The sequence below is a fragment of the Hylobates moloch genome, unplaced genomic scaffold (assembly GCF_009828535.3).
Source record: "Hylobates moloch isolate HMO894 unplaced genomic scaffold, HMol_V3 SCAFFOLD_10, whole genome shotgun sequence".
Lineage (NCBI taxonomy): Eukaryota > Metazoa > Chordata > Mammalia > Primates > Hylobatidae > Hylobates > Hylobates moloch.
The window spans coordinates 83,813,424-83,837,661 of NW_026652285.1; the positions used below are offsets into that span (position 1 = coordinate 83,813,424).

General features: G+C 34.2%; 1 protein-coding gene across 4 annotated transcripts in view; it reads right to left on the reverse strand.

Annotated features, from left to right (window-relative positions):
- Positions 1 to 580: 580 nt before the first annotated feature.
- The window catches only part of SHOC1 (shortage in chiasmata 1), a 103,195-nt gene continuing 79,537 nt past the window's right edge, over positions 581 to 24,238 (reverse strand). For all 4 annotated transcript variants that reach the window (XM_032761274.2, XM_058445935.1, XM_058445933.1 and 1 more), the window contains 10 exons: positions 19,935 to 20,004; positions 18,649 to 18,827; positions 17,337 to 17,454; positions 15,980 to 16,091; positions 14,225 to 14,346; positions 12,076 to 12,169; positions 8,128 to 8,259; positions 7,692 to 7,841; positions 5,419 to 6,379; positions 581 to 1,278 (listed from right to left, as the gene is read on the reverse strand). In XM_032761274.2, the coding sequence (XP_032617165.1) occupies positions 1,178 to 1,278; positions 5,419 to 6,379; positions 7,692 to 7,841; positions 8,128 to 8,259; positions 12,076 to 12,169; positions 14,225 to 14,346; positions 15,980 to 16,091; positions 17,337 to 17,454; positions 18,649 to 18,827; positions 19,935 to 20,004 (2,039 nt within the window). In that variant the 3' untranslated portion in view covers positions 581 to 1,177. The remainder of the gene's footprint in view (positions 1,279 to 5,418; positions 6,380 to 7,691; positions 7,842 to 8,127; positions 8,260 to 12,075; positions 12,170 to 14,224; positions 14,347 to 15,979; positions 16,092 to 17,336; positions 17,455 to 18,648; positions 18,828 to 19,934; positions 20,005 to 24,238) is intronic.

Genomic DNA, 24,238 nt, shown 5'->3' on the forward strand with positions numbered 1-24,238 from the left:
GTGAACAAAATTGCATATCAGAATGTGAAATTCATCTTATGCCCACATTGTTCCCTGATATGGTGATCACTTTGGAAAATTTTTGAATTTTCAAAGGTCTATTTTTAAAAAACAGAAATGGAGTTGTGCAACATATAGTATTTTATATATTGTTTTTCCCTTTTTTTTACTCTATGTTATAGACATCCTGCCTTGTCAGAGCACACAGACTTACTTTCTTCTAATGGTTTCATGATATTCTATAGTCTAAGTTGTTGATCTGTTCCCCAACTGATAGCATTTTTATTGTCTATAATTTTTAACTATTACAAATTATATGGTATTTCATTGTGTAATTGGACATTTCTTTAAGAGATTCCTGGAAATGTGGTTGTTGAGTCAAAAGATAGGAGCATTTTTCATCTTAGTGGGTTTACACAAACTGTGCTAAAGAAGCTCTACAAACAATATAGGAAAGTGTTCTTTTCTTCAATATGTAGAAATTGGATAGTAGGAATTTTCAAAAATGTTGGCAACTGATAGGTGAAAAAACAGTAACATTGTTTTAATTTGCATTTGTCTAATAAGTAATGAAGCTTCATTGTGTCTCAAATGTTTATTGAAAATTTTTGTTTTTTTTCTGAGGAAATATCTATTCATATATTTTGCCCATTCTTCTATCAGGTTGTCTTCTTTCTATCAATTTGTAGGAATTCTTTATATATGAGAAATGTAAACTTTTTTTCCTATTATCTGGGTTGCAAATATTTCCTCTTAGTCATTTGTTCTTAAATTGTGTTTACAGAAAACAGTACTTTAAGTTGGAAGTTTTCTAACTTCAATTTTGTCCTAGGTTTTAACTTTCTTGATGTGGGAGGGTTAACTGTGATGATCTTCACTTCCTGACTCAAAGGGTCAGACTATGATGGAGACTCATTTAAATGGCTTGTGTGTAGGGGTGTCTGGAAGACATTTTGGATCTTATGATAATTATTCTAACTGATAAATTAGAATATTTAACTTACAAAGATGCAAACCATAGGGCAGAATACATATTATGAATATTTAATACAGAAATACTGAGACATATTTGAACAATTGCATTTTCTTTAGTGTATGAGCAAATCTAAATAATTGTGCTAGTGGATTAGCATCAAAAACAGTGGAATATGGCATGTAACATTGCTCTTCTCCTCCTTCAAAAAAACCTCAGCCGAGTCTGCCCATCAACTCTACCAGGGACTTTTTCATATGCTAGACGTCGTTTTTTGAATTGTGGTAGTTGTGAGTACATAAAACCTGTTAAAAGGAGAAAAAGGAAAATCATTTTATTGCTTACAGTAGTAAAGTATAGGTTTTTTCTTTTCCTTTTTTTTTTTTTTCTTTTTGAGACGAAGTTTTGCTCTTGTTGCCCAGGCTGGAGTGTAGTGGCACAATCTTGGCTCACTGCAATGTCTGCCTCCTGGGTTCAAGCGATTCTCCTGCCTCAGCTTCCCAAGTAGCTGGGATTACAGGCACCTACCACGATGCCTGGCTAATTTTTTGTATTTTTAGTAGAAACGGGGTCTTTCCATGTTGGGCAAGCTAGTCTCAAACTCCTGACCTCAGGTGATCTACCTGCCTCGGCCTCCCAAAGTGCTGGGATCACAGGCTTGAGCCACCATGCCTGGCTGAAGTATAGGTGTGTTTTCCTCACTATTCAAATGGATTTTGTGTCTTCATCATCTACCTATAAAGTGTCAAAATTTCCAAACTGAGATAAAATAATGACTATTAAAAAGTATGTTTTTAACATAAATGCCTCTGTACCTAATGGCCCAGTATTAAAAATTAGTGATAAATGCATATATTTTTATGCGCATGCCTTGTACAAGTAGTTAAATCTCCCTGGGTTTCAATTTTCTCTTCTGTGAAATGAAAAGTTATAATTCATAATCTCTAAGTTCTCTTCTAATTCTAACATTTTTAAGTAAAAACAATCCAAAATGGTTTGGGAAGCAACTCAGGCAGGGCTTCCTAATTCCTGAAAGTTTCCAATAAGTCCTCATTAATTAGGATATAAGTTAGAGGCTCATTTTGACAGACTTTGAACCTAAAACAAAGACATATTGCCTGATCTCCGTGTACCTTGTATCCATCTTTGTGGTGAGAGTGTATACAATTCTGTCAGGTTTTTTTTCTTCTTCTTCTTCTTTTTTTTTTTTTCCAGTTTGCCTTTCCTATTCCTGACTGTGGCTTTTTTTCATTTGGGATTATATATAATCCATATATTATTTATATATGGATATCCATATATAGTTATCCCTATATTAGTATCCACAGGTGCAATTATAAAGCACACACAAATTTCCAGTTAACCAATACAAAGTATCCCAAGTACATTCACAGATGAAAACAGTTTTGAAGAGATTACCAGCATTTTGAACATTATGAGCAAAATTCACTACATCCTTGCCAAGTCGGATAAAGAATCATCATTAATAAATGGAAGGAGTAAATAATAAACTGATAACAATGCAGTTGTCAGAAATAACAAAAGTTCAAAAAAACCAACAACATGAGAAAAACCCCACTCTTGGCTCAAAGAAAAATTTATAATAGATCAATAAGAAAAAAATAAAAATTAGGATACCATATTTAAAAATGGTATTAGTAGCTCATATTCAGCTTCCACTCCAGAGTCTTTAATATGCCATTTTCAATACTCTTGCTTTTAAGTTTTCCCTCATGAGCTTGATCCTTGACCCATAGCTGTAATGTGACATTTATTTTAAGCCCTGATGAATGATAGGTGGTGATCATGTAAGAACTCACCTTATAGGGCTTTTTTATATATGATACATTAACTTGAAAAATCCCAGATTTGGATACTAACAGAGGCTGATTATGAAATCAGTAAAATGGAAAACTAAAAATTATAAAACAGTTTTAATAATTATCCCTGGAGATATAATCTCATAATTGCAAGAGTTAGGGTACCATTATTTAAAAGTTTAAAAGGCAGGGTGGGGTGCAGTAGTTCACACCTGTAATCCCAGCACTTTGGAAGGCTGAGGCAGGCGGATTGCTTGAGCCCAAGAGTTTGAGACCAGACTGGGGAACATGGCAAGACCTTGCCTCAACAAAAAATACAAAAATTAGCTGGGAGTGGTGGTGCGTGCCTTTCGTCCCAGCTACTCAAGAGGTTGAGGAGCGATGATTCAGCCTGGGTGACAGAGCAAGACTCTGTCAATAATAATAATAATAATAATAATAATTTTAAAAAGCATTGTATTTTGTTAAACAGACACGCCAAAAAATAAAAATAAAGCAATGTAGTAAGTAATTATATCATAGAGATCCCATATATACACTTTGGGACAAATGGAAAATTATCTTGAAGTTATGGGTTATGCTAATGGCTTTGGATAATTTTCCAGGGCTGTGCCAATGTTAATTCAAAAAGTGTTGTATCTTAAACTATGTATTTGGAGGTAATGATGTACTATGGAAAACCAGTTAAGTAAAATTTGCCATATTGAATGTAGATACTAGTATCAAAAAGTCATGTGAACTGTTTGAATAAAATTATTTCATGGAAATAACTTGGAAATCGGAAGAAATTAATATTTCTAAACTGACATTATTTTATACAGTATGTGATTTAAAAATATATAACTAAATTAAAGAATTAAAATATAGGTAGATGTTTGACTATTCTACTCATATACCTAAAAGCTTTAAGCTTTTTCTAACATTTAATGTTAGAATTTATTTAAAAACGACTTCTGGGTCTTCTCATTGGAAAATGGGGGTTATATATTGGAGTACCCTGTGTTCAAGAACATATAGTAATTCACATACGTATTTTGTTTCAGAGTAGAAAAATATGAAATTTTCATCCAGTTTATGAAGTTAGCATAACCTTTATGTCCAAATGTGATAAGGCACAAATAAAGAACACAATGTAATATCATGAATGTAGACATGAAAATCATAAACAAATATTAGCTACCATATTTAACAGCATATTAAAAGAATCTCTTAGGCCGGGCCAGGTGGCTCACTCCTATAATCCCAGCACATTGGGAGGCCAAGACAGGTAGATTACTTGAGCCCAGGAGTTCGAGACCAGCCTGGACAACATAACAAAACCCTGTCTCTACTAAAAATAGAAACAAATTAGCCAGACATGGTGGTGCGTGCCTGTAATCCCAGCTACTTGGGAGGCTAAGATGGGAGGATCGGTTGAGCCCGAAAGGTGGGGGTGGCAGTGAACCAATCATGCCACTGCACTCCGGCCTGGGCCACAGAGGCAGACCCTGTCTTAAAAAAAAAAATCTCTTAGACAAGGTAGCATGAAATATTAAATAAAACAAAAATATAAAAATTAAAAAAAAAAGAATCACCCCTCAAAAGCCAGTTATGTTTATCACAGAAATGGCAAAGACAATTTAATATTAGTAAACCTGTAAATATAATCTTTGACATGAATAGGTCAATAGAGAAAACACATTTGATTTTTCCCAATATGTACTAAAATGAGTTTGGATAAATTCAGCATCTGTTTTTCACAGAAGTTTTTACAAAACTAGACACAGAATACTTCCCATTAAGGTGAAGAACAAAACAAGTTGTAAGTATTAAGTAAGAGCAAATCCAAGCATTACAAGTCCTGTAGCTTATACAATTTGGGAAGCCTTTTTAAAACAAAACAAAGAATACAAGATTTTCTTGGCCCCTCTCAGGCCTCACAAAAAAACCTATGAAAAAGAGAAGTTTGAAACTTAAGCATCCCCCCTCCCTCCCCTTTTTCTCCTATCCTGGGGAAGGCCACCTTTGTACGGCCATTAGAACTTAATATTTTGTTTTAGATGCTTGGGCCAATGCAGTAAGAAATGACACTGAACGAAAAGCTAGAATCACTAGAAACAAGAAAATTAAATTGTTCTTTTAAAAATTTGATATGCTTAAATGTTCAGACAACTCAAAAACATCCACCAGAATGGAGCTAATAATAGTGCCTATTTAATAGAATTGTTAGAATTAAAGTAAATAATCCAATAAAGGACTTAGAATAGAGACTGGCACCTAATTAGGCTCTTTTAATAAATGTTAGTCAATTAAATATATCTGCTCCACAAAGAGGTTAATTTTCTAGTTCACTGATTCCTCTGTTTAATCTTTGTTGATTTTAGTCTCCTGCTTTACTTAGAGTTGCACTGCTTTTATTTTTAAGTTCTTAAGTTGAATGCTTAGTTCACTTAAGGCTATAATAATTTAACACAATATATTTTCTTTGCATTTATTTTAGAGTTTAGATTTTCTCTTTTACCCAACAGTTATTAGAGAAGTTTTTTAAATGTAGTAATTAAAACAAAAAAATGTTAAATTTGGAGATGGTTTTATCTTTTAAAATTAAATTTGATAGTAGTTTTATCAACTATTGGATAGTGTTACCTGTTAATGATTCCTTGTCTCCTGAGTTAAATGAAGATTCAGGTTGCCTTTTCTGTCCTAAACTTTTTCCAGCTCTTTGGTAGAAATAAAGGCTGTTGAATTCTTTTGGATTTGCATTAGAATCAGAAGCACGAAATAAATTCAAACTGGGGACAGATGGTAATTCTCTCCAGAAAGTCTCATCATTTGAACTTTCACATGTGAGGCCTTCAGACTCATCTGATAGACATTTTTGCTGATCAGTGAATAAATTACCTTTCTGAGAGTACAATTTGTTACATGTAGTCTGCTCTGCACCATATTGTAAGTTGAACGGGTGATTCTCTTGTTCCCATATATTTTTCTTAAAGTTCCAAAGAAGAGGAGATTGAGTGCCCTCTAGTGAAAAGATAGGGTCCGATACGTCTTTATTTATGAAACCTTTTGCTTCATGTGTTCTCCTTTTCTGAGAATTTATAAAACGGGGAACAACTGACACTCTCTTCTGAGTGTCAATTGGTGATTTTATAGTTTCACAGTTCATTTGTGTTAGACCCAAAGAAAAGACATCTAACTCCGAATCACTGTGGTTTAGAAAGGAGTTATAAGCCGGTCTCCTTGATTCTGTATTAATTAGAAAAGGAGTATTCTGCCCGATATTAGGTTTACAGCTGGAGTCTTTCCAGTAGCTGGTCTGATTGTATGAAGTCACAGATGGTAAAAAACTTGAGATTTCTTTTAGTTCCATAATGGAAGAGTTGTCATTCGAAGTGGTGGTTTTGTCTTCCTGCACTGTCTCTCCTAATCCTAAATACTGATAATATTCATTATGTTCTTGAATGACAGAGTCTAAATCAGAAGCTGAACTCTGAGGAGACAAGGTACTAATCTGATTCCTATTTTCCTGAGGTGACGAAATTTGCGGTGATTTTGTTATGGAAGAAGAACTAATCTTGAATAGGGAAGTGATGCTACAAAAATGCTAAAAAATGAATTAATATAATGCAAACGTCAGTTTAGTAAATATAAATAATGATGCTTATCTATATGGAAAGAAGCCAAAATATAAATAGGTAGTCTATTCATAGATATTACATGGATCCAGGTATTAAGAACATGAAATCATTAGGCTCTATTAAAAGAAAAACTCATTGTAATTCATACATATTTTCTAATCATTTGTAATAGAATTTTTAATAGTCTGTTTTTCAGAACAATTTTAGGCTCACAGCAAATACAATAGAATTTTTAGTTATACAATTCATACATGAATACTATTTCCCTTGATAAGAATTTTAAAATATTACCAGTAAGGCCAAAGCTGTCTTTACAGCTAGAATTAAGGGTATGTTAGGACTGTTTGGAAGAGGTAATGTAAATACATGTGAATAGGGTACATAATTGAATTTTCTATGAGCACAATAATATTCCAAAATGATTTAAAGCGACTATATTGAATTTATCTGTATAAAATAGCTTTAGAATGTATAATATAGGCTGGGGTTTATGGCTCATGCCTGTAATCCTAGCACTTTGGGAGGCCAAGGCAGTTAGATCACTTGGGGTCAGGAGTTTGAGACCAGCCTGGCCAACATGGTGAGACCCTGTCTCTACTAAAAATACAAAACTTAACCAGGTGTGGTGGTGCACACCTGCAGTCCTAGCTGCTCGGAAGGCTGAGGCACGAGAATTGCTTGAACCCAGGAGCTGGAGACTGCAGTGAGCCGAGATCAAGCCACTGCACTATAGCCTGGGTGACAGAGGGAGACTCCATCTCAAAAAAAGAAAAAACACTGTAATCCCAGCACTTTGGGAGGCCGAGGTGGGTAGATCACCTGAGGTAAGGAGTTTGAGACCAGACTGACCAACATGGTGAAACCCCTGTCTCTACTAAAAAAAAAAAAAAAAAAAATTCAAAATTAGCCAGGCATGGTGGTGTATACCTATAATCCCAGCTACTTGGGAGGCTGAGGCAGGAAAATCTCTTGAACTTGGGAGGTGGAGGTTGCAGTGAGCTGAGATTGTACCATTGTACTCCAGCCTGGGCAACAAGAGTGAAACTCTGTCTCAAAAAAAGTAAATAAATAAAATATAAAATAAAATAAAATGTATAATTGATAGCTAATGAAAAGTCTATATGAAATTTAGTTCAAGTAAAGTATTTCTTTGCTATTTGAAGTCCAAAACAATTAAACCTGGATCTCACCTTCATTTTAAAAATTCTATTGTAAAAATAGATACTCAAATCGAAAGGAAATAAATTAATATCATAATACAGATCTCAAATAACTAACCTTTAACACTTTTTCTGGGACTTCAGGTAGGAGTTCCTGAAGTTGACACAGAGTTGCTAATAATATCCAATGCAGTGAAGGTCCTTTATTTAGCATAAGCTGAGCCACCAATGGGTTAATACATGGAAAATCAAGTAAGTACATTTCTTCCTAGAAAAGAGTTTAAGAAATAATCAGTCAGCAGTCTTTTGAAAGTGAGCCATTTTACTCTACAAGTAAGTACATTTCTTCCTAGAAAAGAGTTTAAGAAATAGTCAGTAGTCTTTCGAAAGTGATCCATTTTATTTTACTCGTTGCAGCAGATTAAAACTTTTGTCATTGCACCTACCACTCAATTTGAGACATTTGGGGGGAAAATGTTACCAGAAAGTAAATTCAAATACAGGTTTTTATATTTGCTTTGCAAATATCTATTTTATACATTTAGAAAATATACCTCAGATGGTGAAACTTTAAGCCAGGATTTATCCAGCCATTCATGAGGATCTCTCTTTGAGGTCATTAAATTGTGGTCAGCAATTTGTCGAATTATCAAGGCAGTTGCTTCTACTCCTGGGGCAATTATAAGCTGAAAAATATTTTTTATGTTAGATTACAGGAAATACTAGGAAGCAAAATATAATATTTTTTAAAAGTTTTTAATTAGAAGATAAAATTAAACAACAGCAGATTCTATCTAATTTTAGATAGAAACTATTGGTTTATCTATGTCCAGGACATTTTATTTATGAGGATAACCAATTTTCCTTCCTTATTTAAATGTGATATCCTTATTATTTAAATGTGATATCCTTGTATTTTTAATTTTTGGAACTAAATCATTTTCATTTCATTTGGCATTTATTAAGAGTCATTAAAATATAGTGTTATATTTCAACTATATTAGAAAAATCAGCAATTTGAATATCACTAGTAATATTACTATTTTGCTGTTTCCAAAAGTTAAACCTAATAGTTGGCAACTAAAATAAGAATTTTTAAAATATAGTGCAAGATTTTTCAAAGACAAAGTTAAAAAATAAGGGTACTTATAAATGAATTTGAAGTTGTATTCAAAAAAGAAAAAATAAGGTTTTGATTTAGAGTAGTCGTCATTCCCAGCATTTTGGGAATTGCTCATCTAATATTGGCTTACTGATTCTAAGATACCCCTGCCAAAAATGTGGTGTTTGTGTATATTAAATTTAATTCTAAAAAATATTTTTTTCCCATTAGTACAGTAGTAAGAAAAAAAAGTAAAGAAAAAATAATTTCATAATATCCTCTGTTTCCTGTCTGACACTGTTTTCCTCCATGCCCTTCTCTCTTCTGAAATGTCAGCCTTCTTCTGCTTTCATTTCTTTCTTTTCTTCTTCATCTTTTAAATTTGATTGAAGGAAAGATAGTTCATGAGTTAGCAGTTTAATGTGAACAGAGAAATACTGCCCCAAATAATCATATCCTGGAAAATAAATATCCTGTACTATAGTGGAAATTTAGTAAACCATAGAAATCTCACAAAATAATTATGACTTCTTACCTTCAGGGTGGAGGATATATGAATAAATATCCCCATACTATAATAAAGATATGAAGTGTTAGCAGGAGAATGGAAGGAGAGATGATGCATCCTGAGAGAGTAGGGTTGGGGCAAGTTTCTTTTGTTTTGTTTTTTAAATTATACTTTAAGTTCTAGATTACATGTGCACAATGTGCAAGTTTGTTATATATGTATACATGTGCCATGTTGGAGTGCTGCCCCCATTAGGTATATCTCCTAATGCTATCCCTCCCCGCTCCCGCCACCCCACGACAGGCCCCAGTGTGTGATGTTCCCCATCCTGTGTCCAAGTGTTCTAATTGTTCAATTCCCACCTATGAGTGAGAACATGTAGTGTTTGGTTTTCTGTCCTTGTGACAGTTTGCTCAGAATGATGGTTTCCAGCTTCATCCATGTCCCTACAAAGGACATGGACTCATCCTTTTTTATGGCTGCATAGTACTCCATGGTGTATATGTGCCACATTTTCTTAACCCAGTCTATCATTGATGAACATTTCGGTTGGTTCCAAGTCTTTGTTATTGTGAATAGTGCAGCAATAAACATACGTGTGCATATGTCTTTATAGCAGCATGATTTATAATCCTTTGGGTATATATACCCAGTAATGGGATGGCTGGGTCAAATGACATTTCTAGTTCTAGATCCTTCAGGAATTGCCACACTGTCTTCCACAATGGTTGAACTAGTTTACAGTCCCACCAACAGTGTAAAAGTGTTCCTATTTCTCCACATTCTCTCCAGTATCTGTTGTTTCCTGACTTTTTAATGATCGCCATTCTAACTGGTGTGAGATGGTATCTCAGTGTGGTTTTGATTTGCATTTCTCTGATGGCCAGTGATGATGAGCATTTTTTCATGTGTCTGTTGGCTGCATAAATGTTGTCTCTTGAGAAGTGTCTGTTCATATCTGTTGCCCACTTTTTGATGGGGTTGATTTTTTCTTGTAAATTTGTTTAAGTTCTTTGTAGATTCTGGATATTAGCCCTTTGTCAGATGGGTAGATTGTAAAAATGTTCTCCCATTCTGTAGGTTGCCTGTTCACTCTTGTGGTAGTTTCCTTTGCTGTGCAGAAGCTCTTTAGTTTAATTAGATCCCATTTGTCAATTTTGGCTTTTGTTGCCATTGCTTTTGGTGTTTTATTCATGAAGTCATTGCCCATGCCTATGTCCTGAATGGTATTGCCTAGGTTTTCTTCTAGGGTTTTTATGGTTTTAGGTCTAATATTTAAGTCTTTAATCCATCTTGAATTAATTTTTGTATAAGGTGTAAGGAAGGGATCCAGTTTCAGCTTTTTACCTATGACTAGCCAGTTTTCCCAGCACCATTTATTAAATAAGGAATCCTTTCCCCATTTCTTGTTTTTGTCAGGTTTGTCAAAGATCAGATGGTTGTAGATGTGTGGTATTATTTCTGAGGGCTCTGTTCTGTTCCATTGGTCTATATTTCTGTTTTGGTACCAGTACCATGCTGTTTTGTTTACTGTAGACTTGTAGCATAGTTTGAAGTCAGGTAGTGTGATGTGGGGCAAGTTTCTTAAAGGAGGTAGTGTTTGAACTGGGCAGTGAAAGACAGGTAGAACTCTGACAGCTAGTGGTAAGAGAATGGGGGAATAGTATTCCTGGGGGAAGGCAGGCCAGAATGACATGTTTGTGCAAAGGCTGAGAGGTGACAGTATGGAGGTATATTCAGTAAATGGTGAGTAAAATAATGTTAAAGTAGGAATCACTAAGGGCCACATTGTGGAGGAGTTTGAATCCAGCTGAGTTTGAACTTTATGTTGACTTAAGTAGGAAGCTATGGACAGTCTTTTGAGCAAGAAATTCAAATCAACAGCAAATTTTTATCAAGAGACTACTATGTACCTGGCATTGTGCTAGTTTCCAGGAATAAAAAAAATGAATAAATATGTTTCCTTACCTTTAAGGGGCTTATAGTCTAGTGAGTGAAATATTCACAGCTGTATTTTGGAAATGTAATTTGTATCTATATGTGATGAATTGAAGTGGGGAAAGAGTAGAAAAGGGATATTAATTAGGAAGCTACTTTAAAAATCCAAGTGTGAGGTGATGAAGGCCTGAATTTAGGCCTAGAAGAAGTAGAAGGAGAGACATACTCTAGAGACACTGCAGAGTTAAAAGAAGACTTAGCTACTAATTAAATTAGAATAGTGATACCATAAACTAAGCTTGTGGGAGGATGAGAAGCTGTGTTTTGGACATGCAGAGTTTGAGGTACTTGTTGGATATTCACGTGGAGATTCCCAGTAGTCTGCTAGAATACAGGTGCAGACCTTAAGAAATGTCAGGAAAAATTTAAGAATTATACTCAGAAATGAAAGCGAAATCTGTGGGAATCTCTAAGTTCATAAAGAAAAGAATGTAATGTGATAATGGAACAGTGCTGAGCCCTGAACTTGGACAAATGTCTAAATTTCAGAGCGGGACACTGAAAAAGGGGGCCAAGGAAAGAGACTGATTAGAGATCACCAATATATTACCCTAGTATATGTCTTAAGAGTTCCATTTACAGCAGATACAAGCTTAGTACATCTTTCATAAGGAAAATTTTTAATCAAGGGATATTTATTTTTATTCATATCCTGCTATGTTTAGAAAACATCTGAGTAGTAATAAAGAGAAGAAACATGATTTTAAATTCATTAAATTAAAGCCTTTTGGAACAGAATAATGATAAAATGTTTATTAATTTGAAAACTATGTTTAGCTTTTAAACAGTTTTTAATTCATTTGCTTAACACTTTTTTCTCATTGGGCACTGAAGTTTGAGTATAATTTTGGTTTATAAAAAATACTTACGAAGAAACACATAGGAAAAGAATACCTTTACATCCAGTTCTTCAGAGTTTAGCCCAAATGAAACCGAAGCTGCATAAATCAGTGCTAGGTGATGAAGTGTCTTTTCTGTAAGCGGATACCTACAAAGAATTATATTACTATATTTCTATTCATTTGATATCGGATTATATTTATTAAAAATTCATTTTGTTTTCCACATTTCATAGTATGTTTAGAATAACCTAGCTAAGACAATACTAGTGTGGCAAATTTGTGGGTTTTTTTTTCCACTCTGTGCTCTTGAAAAACCATCTCCATCTCCATTCTTTAATAATACTGTCAAATCTATGGGATGCATGTGTGTTAGGGGAGGCATGGGTTGTGGGAAGAACTTAACCCATCCCTTTACTGACTCCAGGGATGGCTTTATGACCAAATCCTAGCCAACTGGAATACTGCATCCCCCTGGTCAAAGTAACAGGTTCAGACATGGACATGTGACCAGAACCAGGATACATGGAATCCTCTCAGAGTTCCCTAAACTGTTAGAAAATGCATCTTTTTCTTTTCCTTCTGTGGTTACTAAGCAGGTCAGATGTAAGTGCTGAACGGTGGGTAGATATTTCTACTACCTTTACCCACTTTATGTACCCTAAGCAACAAAGAGGAAATTATTAGCTTATATTACAAAGAAGTCCAGAGGAAGCCATTGTTGGATCCTGGGACTCAAACAATACCATCAAGATAATGGCTCTCTTTATTTCTTGGCTCTTCTTTCCTGTTTCGGATTCTTTCTCAGATTAGCTGTTTCCATATGAGACGCTGATAAGAACACTGTGCCTAAACTGTTGACAAACAACGTAGTTTCTGTTGAACATCTGCTTTTCTTCTTAGAGTCTAGAACTTTGATTAAATGCCAGGCAGAGGGTGCCTACTTGACCAGCCCTTAAAAAAAACCCTGGGCAATGTGTCTCTAATGAGCTGGTCTGGTAAAGAAAATTTTACAAGTGTTCTAACTGTTTGTTGCTGAGGAAGTTAAGCACATCCTGTATGACTCTACTAGGAGAGGACTCTTAGAAGCTTCCTCCTAGTTTCCTCTGGACTTTGCCCCATGAGCTTTTTTCCTTTGCTGACTTTGCATTATAGGCTTTGTATTGTAACCTTGCACCGTAATAAATCATAGCCATGAATACAGCTATATACTGAGTCCTCCTAGCAAACTATCAAACCTCAGTATGGTCTCAGGGACCCCTGACACTCTTACTCAAATAAGAATTAATGGCATGAACACTAACATAATTCAAACAATTTCTTTTGTATTTTCAGTTTTCCTAATTTGGTCAGTTGATTAAGATACTTCCTAAATGTTCTAATTCTCTAAAAATACGAATCTGGGATATCTAGAGGTCTGAAATCATTATATTTTATAATATATGATTGTGAATATTTATTCACTCTTTACATCTTGAATATAAAACTATCTCAGAATATTAGATAATTATTTTCATGAAAATCTGGGTGAAAATAAGTTTGAATCTCCTTTTATTCTCCCTTGTACCTCAATTGCACTACTAGAATCATAGGTAGACAATAATCTAAAACAACTTTTAAAAGTTTCCAAATAAGTTATTTATCCAGAATCACTTCCAAGTTCCAGATCAAGCTTAAAATGCTTTACAAGAAAGTTCAAAGCTTAAAATGCTTTACTCCCTTTATTATTCTTCAAAATGAAGGTTTTAGACCAGAATTATTATTTTTCAGCTCTGGTAGAAGGGAAAAACCAGGCTAAATCACTTGGTAGAGGTTATTTGTTAATAGTAGGAATAAAAACCAAGGTATTTAGACTCTTATATTTGAACTTATACCCACCTGATGACAAGTGTATACAAAAAATTTAGTACAGGAATTAGACAGAAATCAGACAAGTCCAGAATTACAAAATAATAAAATACTTAAAGCAGCAATTCTTAGTGAGATGGGGGAGGGAAATATGGCTTTCATAGAATGTCTAGGGAAACATATCATCTCCAAAATTCAAATTTGTTTTCCTGTGATCATACCTCCAACTTGAAAATCCTTGACTTAAAGCAAACTAGATGACCACGCAGAAAATTGCATAGCCATTTCCATTCAAATAAGAGGACTTAGGCTTAAGAAATACGAACATAACTTTGGATGAAGAAATGTTTACCTACTCTGAATTTAATGTTTCTTTGGTATATAAAATTATCCAACAATATCTGTACTGTAATGATAATGCCATCAGCCTCATAATGATATTGTCTGATGCCTTCTCACAGTTCAATTCTTCTAGATCCTATCAGAAAATAAAGAAAATGTAAAAATTCATTAGGTTGAACAGGTATTATGAAATTATGTTATCATATTTCAAGAATCTATGACATATAAATAAGTTGAAAAGAGGCATGGGTATGAGCCCCCATTTCGTGGAAAAATGAAAATCATGCAGTAGGATTAAAGCTACAGTAGACATAAAACACCTAATTACAGCTTCAGCAAGGAAGGCTCCTGAATCTCCCAAGGTCCTAGATATGAAGAAAGTAGCCTATGGAGTGCCCCTAGTTTGGCACGCCATAGGCTAGTCCAATTTTCTATTGCCTTTGGAATAATCAGATCCTAGTCCTTTGTGGATGCAAGTCCTTTGTGGACTATGATCTGGTCACTCTAAAGGCAACAGAAAATATGTTTAAAACCTATGAGATAATGTGCACTGCATGGTTATTCAGAGGAGATGAGAAAGCAGCAGTTAATGGACTTTCTGGGAATCTCTACCTAATGGTATGGAATCTCCTTTTCCTTTAAAATAAGTAATTTTTGATAGATTAAGGAATTCAAAAAATGACCTTCCTCTAACAATAAGTTATATAATTGGATTACAACAGTTTTGCCAGCCAGGCACGGTAGCTCATGCCTGTAATCCCAGCACTTTGGGAGGCTGAAGTGAGAGGATCACTTGAAGCCAAGAGTTCAAGGCCACCCTGGGCAACATAGCACAACACTGTCCCTACAAAATATTAAAAAGTTAGCTAGGTGCAGTGGAGCATGCCTGTAGTCCCAGCTACTTGGGAGGCTGAGATAGGAGGATCACTTGAGCCCAGGAGTTCGAGGCTGCAGTGAGCTATGATTGTGTCATTGCACTCCAGGCTGGGCAATGGTGTGAGAGCCTATCTCTAAAAACAAACAGTTTTGCCAAACAGAAAAATATTGTTTAAGAACTTTAAATATACAAGACACAGTATCTCTTAAAAATCTCTAATAGAGTTGTGTTTTTCCATCATATAATTCTTATAACATTTGCTTATCAAAACACATATTGGCCATTAATATATAGCAATATTTATATTGCATACCATCAAACCTGGTTTCTGCTCCCACTCCCACCCCAATAAATTAATTTCTTTTCAGTTGGTTCTCCAATCAAGCAAACATATCAGGGAGATTCACCCAAGAATTTATACATAAAAATTCCAAACTACATGAATTTTTGAAGAGAAATTCTCTTTCTAAAAACTAGCTTACTTAGAGACAACTCCTATTTACACTGGAAATGCAATGAATGATTGGAAATTCAATATTATCAATCATCAATTAATATACTATCTCCTTGTAATAAAAGTGGCTGGAAATTGCTTCTTTAAAGCTTTCAATACTATAATTACTCTATAAATATACTTAAAATAGGTTAATACACAATATTACATATTCTTTATTTGCCCTATCTTCTTAAAGTATGTTAAAAAGCTATAAGGCATCAGAGAAGTTTGATAATAGTCATTTTCCACAGTGATGATTTTAGCACTTCTGGCCCATTTGCAAAATTTAGAAGAAATCACTAATATAGTTAAGCTTCCTACAGAAAAGATAATAACAAATTACATAGCCATATATTTTAGTCTATTTTAGTTTATATATTTTCTACCTAGTTTTACCTGCAAAATTATGGCAGTGTGTTCATCAATTGTCACCACTACATAACGCTCTGAACTTCCAAAGAGTTTCAATGACTCACTGCAGCCTCTCTCTACTAGTGAGATGTTATAGCTGTAAAATACAATATTCTTGAGTAAAAAAATGAAATGCTAATAAAATTATTTAAGAAAAGTTGTAGTTCCCTCCTGCATGTTAAGTTATTTGGATTTCTATGCTTTTTCTTTTACATGTCAATTTGTTCTACTTTATAAAATTTGAAGAATAAAGTTATGATTTATTCAGTATATAAAACAAATCAGCTGAGATGTGTGTTGCCTGAGGCATTGTGCTAAATGTTACTGCACATAACACTATTACAAATGTTTTGACCAATTTATTCCAGCTCTTTAAATAATAATTCATGAAATCAAAACATTATGGGACTAAAATATTCTGCATTTATCAGAATTTCCTTTTTTTATTCCTTAAAAATGGCTTACATTTTAAGCACTTTTTATTTTATTACTGTATATTGTTATTATTTTTAGAGACAGCTCTGTTGCCCAGCCTGGAGTGCAGTGGTGCTATCGTGGCTCACTGTAGCCTTGAATTCCTGGGCTCAATCGAACCTCCCATCTCAGCCTCCTAAGTGGCTGGTACTACAGGTACATACCATCATGCCCTTAACTACCTTTTATAAGCTCATAGTTTCCTATGAATGCTCCACAGCCTTAATATATAAAAACAAAAGCATGGAACATACATATTCATTTTAACTAAGGTAACAGTACAATTATCTTTCCTTGATATAGAGCCCAAGGTCCAACATTCCTGTGACAACTTGTGTGTTATGATAAAGTGTTTTACAATTTTATAACATCTAATGTTGGTATGACCTTAGATCTAAAGATTTAAAACCTTGAGAATTCATTTAGAACTTCACAGTCTTGTTTCCCAGGCAGTAAAGTTCCCTAAACAAGAATACTCATTCTCAATATTATCAATGGCTCAAAGACATGAACATATAATTCACAGAAAAAAGCATATAAAAGTTCATATTTGCTGGTAACAAAAGAAATGCAAGTAAAACATGAATTTAAACAATAATTGAATATTATTTTTGTCCATAAAATTGATAAATATTACCAAAAAATATAATATTCAATAATTATGAGGGTACAGTATAAGGAAAGAAGTATACATTGATATAAACTCTCTGGAAAACTATGCTTTTGTGATCTAATTCCAGGCTTGAATCACAGACACATGGAGACACATATACAGCATAATATTTAGCCTATCAGAATATATATATATACACATACATATATATATATAATGTACCCTTTTGTTAAAATTGTGAAATCAATAACTTACTTGGATTCTAGCAGCTGAAGTATGTCTGGAGTATTAAGAAGTCCTTCAGATGCAAAAAACACATATGGAATCCGAATTTCCAAAAGAAAACCTCCAAATCTATCCAGCAAGGTGCTTCCTAAATAAGAGAAAATTTATAAATATTTCTCTTTTATTCTCATCTCCCAGCTCTTTCTCTTTTTTTTACTAAACATGAGGATAAGAAGGAGTAGTATAAAAATAATATTCAGTGTAAAAAATCAGAAACAGGATAAAGACAGGCTTGAAGAAGAAAATAAAAACCATGTTATCCTACCTAGAAATAATAGAGTTTACTAATACCACTATACACTAAAAACAGAGTTTTGCACATATTTCCAGACTTTTTTCAGTATATTTTCTTGCTTATACTCACACATGTACACTCACTTCAATAAAGAGAGAAAAACAGGGTCACTCTCTAACTGAAATGTTGAAACTTGCTTTATTCACTTAAGTATATATTGGGCATGTGCTGTATTAAATATATACTGATTTACATAAAGATTTTAAATTATGTGCAATAACCCATGGGAAAACATTTTACAGATCAATAAGAAAAGAATAAATACCTCAATAGATACATGGTCAAAAGATATACACAGGTAATTTATAAAAGAATAGTTACACAAGATCAATTCCAAATAAACCATTATGGTGACTGTATTTTTAGAAATTTTTAGTTGGAATGTCTCAGAATCTAGACTTCCCACTCATATTTGAGGTGAATAGAAAATAATTGATGGCAAGTACTGAGAGAGATGCACTCTCACATTGAGTGCATTTTATACTCAAAATGTATCAGATTTATGGATCTGAGAATTCACAGCCTTAGTCATGACTGACAAATACAAAGAAATAAAGTGATATATGAAGTGGTTTAGGCTTTCTTCTAAGTATTTGTAGATAATTTGTTTTACACATTAAAATTTTCTGAATCAGTTAGCATACTATTACACAATTGTCCCCTAAAAATCAATAAAAATACTATTGCATAAAAGGCATCAGATTAAGATTGGATATCAATGTAATAAAACTGTGCTATTATAAGTAAAATTTGGAAGTTAGATAAAGGAATGAAAACATATAATTAGTAATGCTTACTTTACAAATGAGGACTACGAGGTAAGAGACAGTTAAAGGACTACCCCAGGTCACACAGATAGTGGGGGGGTTAGAGGTTGAACTCAAGGCTTCTAATGTCACAGCTTATTTTTATCTATAAATCACAAACAGAAAATAGAAAATTTTCATTCTAATAAAGCAAAAAAAGGATTTTGGTTTATATTCTTACTTTCTAAAACTGTGTCTGGAAGAATCACTTTAAAGGCCGTGTAAGGAATATTCAACTCTTTGCAGTGTTTAGTCCAACAAGAGTCTTCCACATAATTGTATTCCACCACAAATGAGAACTTACTCCATGGGAAATCTGCTCCAATATATTGATTATGTACAACTACACAGGAACTTGTACTAAAGACAAAAGACAGCCAAGAAAATGGCATTATACTTGTGTTATTATTTGCTTGGACTATTAAAAGATGACTGTTTTCTGGCTGTTCCATCCTTCTCTAATCTATGCCTCATCTTAGAAAGGCACTGGTGCATTTTCTGTTGATTTGCTCTTCAATTGTGTTAATTTCTTTATATTTTTCTTCTTAATGATCATATATTTTTATACCAGGATATAAAAACCTGTAGCCTATTTCATATCCTCAAATGGGAGACAGCCTGATTTTATTACCTGAGTACTATCAATAACAGAAATCAGCGTGAAAAATCAGTCTCATTTTCTTACAAATATAAGGTCTTAATCTTAGATAATTACATAATAGAATATTATCTGGCAACTTTAAAATGGGATTTTTTTTTCTTAATGGGCTTCATAAATGATTTAACAACAACAAAAAATGGACACTTAAATATCATAAATTTAGCTTTCTTTTCTCATAAAATATCATAAACATTTTCAAATCTCATAAAACATACCACCTACTATAATTAAAATTCTCTATTGCTGCTATCTAGAGCAATCTAGAAGTTAAAAAGTACCTATGTCCAGTTTTTATGGGCTTCTATTTGATCTACATTTTTTTTATTATTTGGATCCCAATATTTGAAAAAAATAATTTCTATGTAAAATGAGGCAAAATAAAGAGTTTTACACAATTCAACACTTGATTTATTATTAACAGGCCCTCACTAAAAGAATTTCTAAAGGACATACTTCAGGAAGAAGGAGAACCCTGAAGAAAGAAAATGTAAAAAACAATGCTGAGCAAAGAAACTGATAAAATATACTCTAAATAGGCACTTCTGTACTACAATAACAATAGTATTATTATTATTTGGGGATATTAAAATAAGATTGAATTAAATTTCTGGACACTAATAACATATAATACACAGGACAATGATCAGAATTAAAGTGCCCTATGTGAAGCATTTTTCAGGAAGAGGGTAGAGGCATTGCTTAATTTCAGATTTTGTTAAATTTTTAAAGTTAACTTCTAGGAAGATTTTGCTTTTCCTGTGAAACTGGTATGTTTGTTCCTCACAGATGAAGGAATGAATTTTTACCCCTTTAAAACACCTTCAGATTCCAGAAAACCTTTTCTTTCATTTGAATGAAGGACAGTCAGTGTTAAACCTGTTGGCAAAAAGAATAACTTTTTTCAGTGTCTTGTTCAGATACATATTTTTGGTATGTCATATATTTCACTACCATAAAAATGAATTAAAAATCTGTGAATAACAAAACTGCTTAAAATACAATTTGCTAGATTATTTTTCTAAGTTTAGCATATCAGAAAGTTTGAACCATAACGAATATTTCTCTTGTGTGTATACATACAGCATGGAAATTCTAAATTTATTACATAAAATAATAAAATTGATGAAAAAATTATTTTTGTTAATTTTTAATTTTTTTTTTTTTTTTTTTTTTTTGAGACAGAGTCTTGCTCTGTCGCCCAGGCTGGAGTTCAGTGGTGCCATCTTGGCTCACTGCAACTCCCGCCTCCTGGGTTGAAAGAATTCTCCTGCCTCAGCCTCCCAAGTAGCTGGGATGACAAGTGCCTGCCACCATGCAAAGCCAATTTTTGTATTTTTAGTAGAGACAGGGTTTCACCATGTTGGTCAGGCTTGTCTTAAACTCCTGATCTCAAGTGAACCCCCGCCTCAGCCTCCCAAAGTGCTGGGATTATAGGCATGAGCCACTGCACCCCCAAAAACTTAATTTTAAAGTAAGCAAATTGAACACTCACCAATCCTCTGCAGTTAATTTTATTTTGCTAAATATCATAGTAGATTTTTATCTTTGTTCTCTAGCCAAAAATTTAAGTACATAACTAAATAAGAGACTGTATTTCAATGTAATAGGAATGCCTTTATTCTCTTTCTACTGAGTATTTAGAAGCAGAAGACTTATTGGGAACTGTTTCTTAGATTCACTCTTGCTTCTGATACTTTAAATTTCTTATTTTACTAATGTTTAAACAAAATATAATAAATTTCAAAATATTCTGTACCCATCCACACAATTTATTTTTGGTAGACATAATTGATTCAAGAATAGCTAATTCTAGTTCAAATAAATTATATATACTCTATTAGTGTTATTTTTTCAACCACAGAGTTGACAAAGGTGTGATATAATAATAATGACAGTAATGGTTAATAATTTCATGTAACTTTACTTGACATGACAATAGTTCTGGTAGTGATAAGAAGTGAGTAATATTTCTCTTTTATAATTCCTAAGGTGATTCTTCTATTTAAAACCTAATCTGGCCGGGTGCAGTGGCTCACGCCTGTAATCCCAGCACTTTGAGTGGCCGAAGCGGGTGGATCACCTGAGGTCAGGAGTTCGAGACCAGCCTGGCCAACATGGTGAAGCCCTGTCTCTACTAAAAAAATACAAAATTAGCTGGGCATAGTGGCCCAGGCCTGTAATTCCAGCTACTTGGGAGGGTAAGGCAGGAGAATGGCTTAAACCTGGGAGGTGGAGGTTGCAGTGAGCCGAGATCACGCCATTGCACTCCAGCCTGGGCAACAAGAGTGAAACTCAAAAAAAAAAAAACAAAACAAAAAACAAAAAACAAACAAACCTAATCTGCTTAAATGATTGTATTAGCTATGATCCCAAAGCAGATTAATTACTTGGTAAGTGCAGTACTAGATCTTACAAACACACAGAAGACAGAACTACTTTCTAACACTAGGCAGAAAAAAAAGGCCTCGCTTCCAGAAACTGAGGATAATTGCCATCCTGAAAAAGAGTAAAAACATCTTCCAGTTTATAGATTCAAAATTTTTGTGTCAGTAGACCTTGTTGAAATGAAGATAACAAGCTCAGTGATTACATAATCCTGAATACCAAAAGAGACAGGAGTATTCAGCATGAAACCTAGATATGTGATACAGATACAGAGTAATAATCTGTCAATAAGGGTGACTATAGTCGGTAATAACTTAATTGCACATTTTAAAATAAAGAGTGTAACTGAGTTGTCTGTAACTCAAAGGATAAATGCTTGAGGGGACGGATACCCCATTCTCCATAATGGGCTTATTTCACATTGCATGCCTGTATCAAAACATCTCATGTGCCCCATAAATTTATACACCTACTATGTTCCCACAAAAACTAAAACTAAAAAAAAATCTGTCAGTGTATCTTCAGTAACATCAAAGGAGAAGGTGTCGCACTGAGTAGGTTTAAATATTCTTCTCTGTGGAGCAGGCATATTTCCTCAGGTTCTTCACAAAAACATTCCTTTGGTTATCCAAGTCCCTTTCTTTTATAGTGCAAACATTGCTCAGCACTTTCCTGATTTTTTAAAAAAATGTTTCCAATTACCCTGATTACAGACAACTGTGGTAGTCTCAGCCCCATAATTGTTAACTATTGCTCTAACATTTTGGTACTAGTAAGGATCTTATGAATTTAGTGGATACAAATCATCTTCCCAGGATTGGAAAACTGAATGAAATAATAAGATCCAAGTTTACAAATATGGACTCTGGATATATGACAACTTCGTCAAGAAATAGCACCTTATAAGACTCTGCTTGAGAGACCTTTCCATTCTCACATTACCATAATTTAAAATATTAGTTAACTTTACTTCCTGCACTGATGAGCAGATCTATGTGGCTATATTTGTATATTTCAGTTCAGTCTTTTTCACTAGTTTTAGTGTGTACTAGGTATATAGAGGGGCACTAATTGGCACATTCATTTGTTCAATAAACTTTTATTGAGTGCCTTCTATGTTTTGGGCATTTTCCTGAGTGCTAGGAATACAAATTAGGGTATGATCTGAACCCCCCAAAAGCAGACATTTTAGTGAGGAAAACAGATAAGAGGATCATTTCTAAGGGTGATAACACCCTTACAGCCTAGGGTGGGAGGTGGTGCCTTAGAAGTATGCACATAATGGGCTGAGAGCACAGAGGAAAAGCATGGATATCAAGCCTTCCTGAACAAATGTTTTAATTAATTTTTTAAAAATATGTAGGAGTTAGCTTCCTAACAAAGGGGGAAGAATATTCTTACAGCAGGAACAGGAGGTATAAAGGCATAGAGATATGAAACAGCATCATAGTTTGGTAAGGTAAGAGTAAAGAACTATTTTAGGAGATGAAGATGGCAAAAGATGCAGCTTATAGACGGAAGAGAAATGGTAACCAAAGGGTGACACAGGTTGACAGTGGTATTTTATTTTATTTTTAAGACTGAAAGGCTTGAACATTAAGGAAAAGAGTCATTAGAGAGAAAGGTTGGGCTAGGAAGTAGCTGATGGAACAAAGTCCTTGAGACTGCAGGAGATGGTATCCAAAGCACAAGTGAAAGATTGGTCTTCAAACGGAGGTTCATTTCTATAGAGAAAAGAGGAAAGGATAAAGAACAGAGAGAAATGCAGGTAAGTCTGTAAATGGTGATAGAGACAGGAGGCAGCCAATGGTCCCCCGGCGAAACCCCTCCTTCAAGCCTAAAACAGCCTGAAGGCTGAAAAACCAGACTGCAGGTCCTGGATGAAGCCCAACCTTTCTTGACTGATTCTTTCTGAATAATGCTCACCTGCGCACTGGGAAGACAGGATGAGGCCTTGGGAAGTTCCTGCAGTTTGCAGGAGGCAGGATCCTGTCCTGTCCTCTTCCTGTGTGGTAACCTGGGATTCAATCTGTGAGATGGGGGTCTATTAACAGGAGCCCCTCTCGCTTTGCTGAGTTTTTTCTTTTTCACCCAATAAATTCTGCTCCTCACCCTTCAAAGTGTCTGCGAGCCTAATCTTTTCTGGTCATGTGACAAGAGCCCGGTTTTTCTACAACAATTGTAGGGAAGGAAACTGAGGAGGATACTTAAATGATTAATGAAAATTAGAAGGCACAATTCCCTTCCAAAAAAATGAAAGGATTGGTAATATAGTAGGGGTTTTTGGTATAGTCATTTGGAAAATAGGAGTGGAACTAAGAATATATAAAAAGATTGTTAAGACGTCTTAAGAGCCCAGGTAAATTTAGAGGGCATGAGTTTGTAGTACTACCAATCTATATGGCTATGTGATTCTCTCCAATAGTGCTCAGCATCTCAGGTGTAGGAATAGAGAAATTAAGTGAATTGATTCATTCAGGATTGAGGATTAAATGAAAAGTACAATAGAAGCATAAGACTGATTAAAGTGATGGGTCAAATCACTGAGTCTGGAAAGAAAAGGAGATGAAACAAAAAAGTAGCTAGTGGATTATAGATCTCTAAGATGTTGAGGATCACGAAAGAGCTATAGGTATAGACAAAGAGCAGTGTATCAGAATTTAAGTTCAGAGGTAGGACAGTTCTGCATTATCACAAGTTCAATGGAATAGCCAAGGAACTGAAG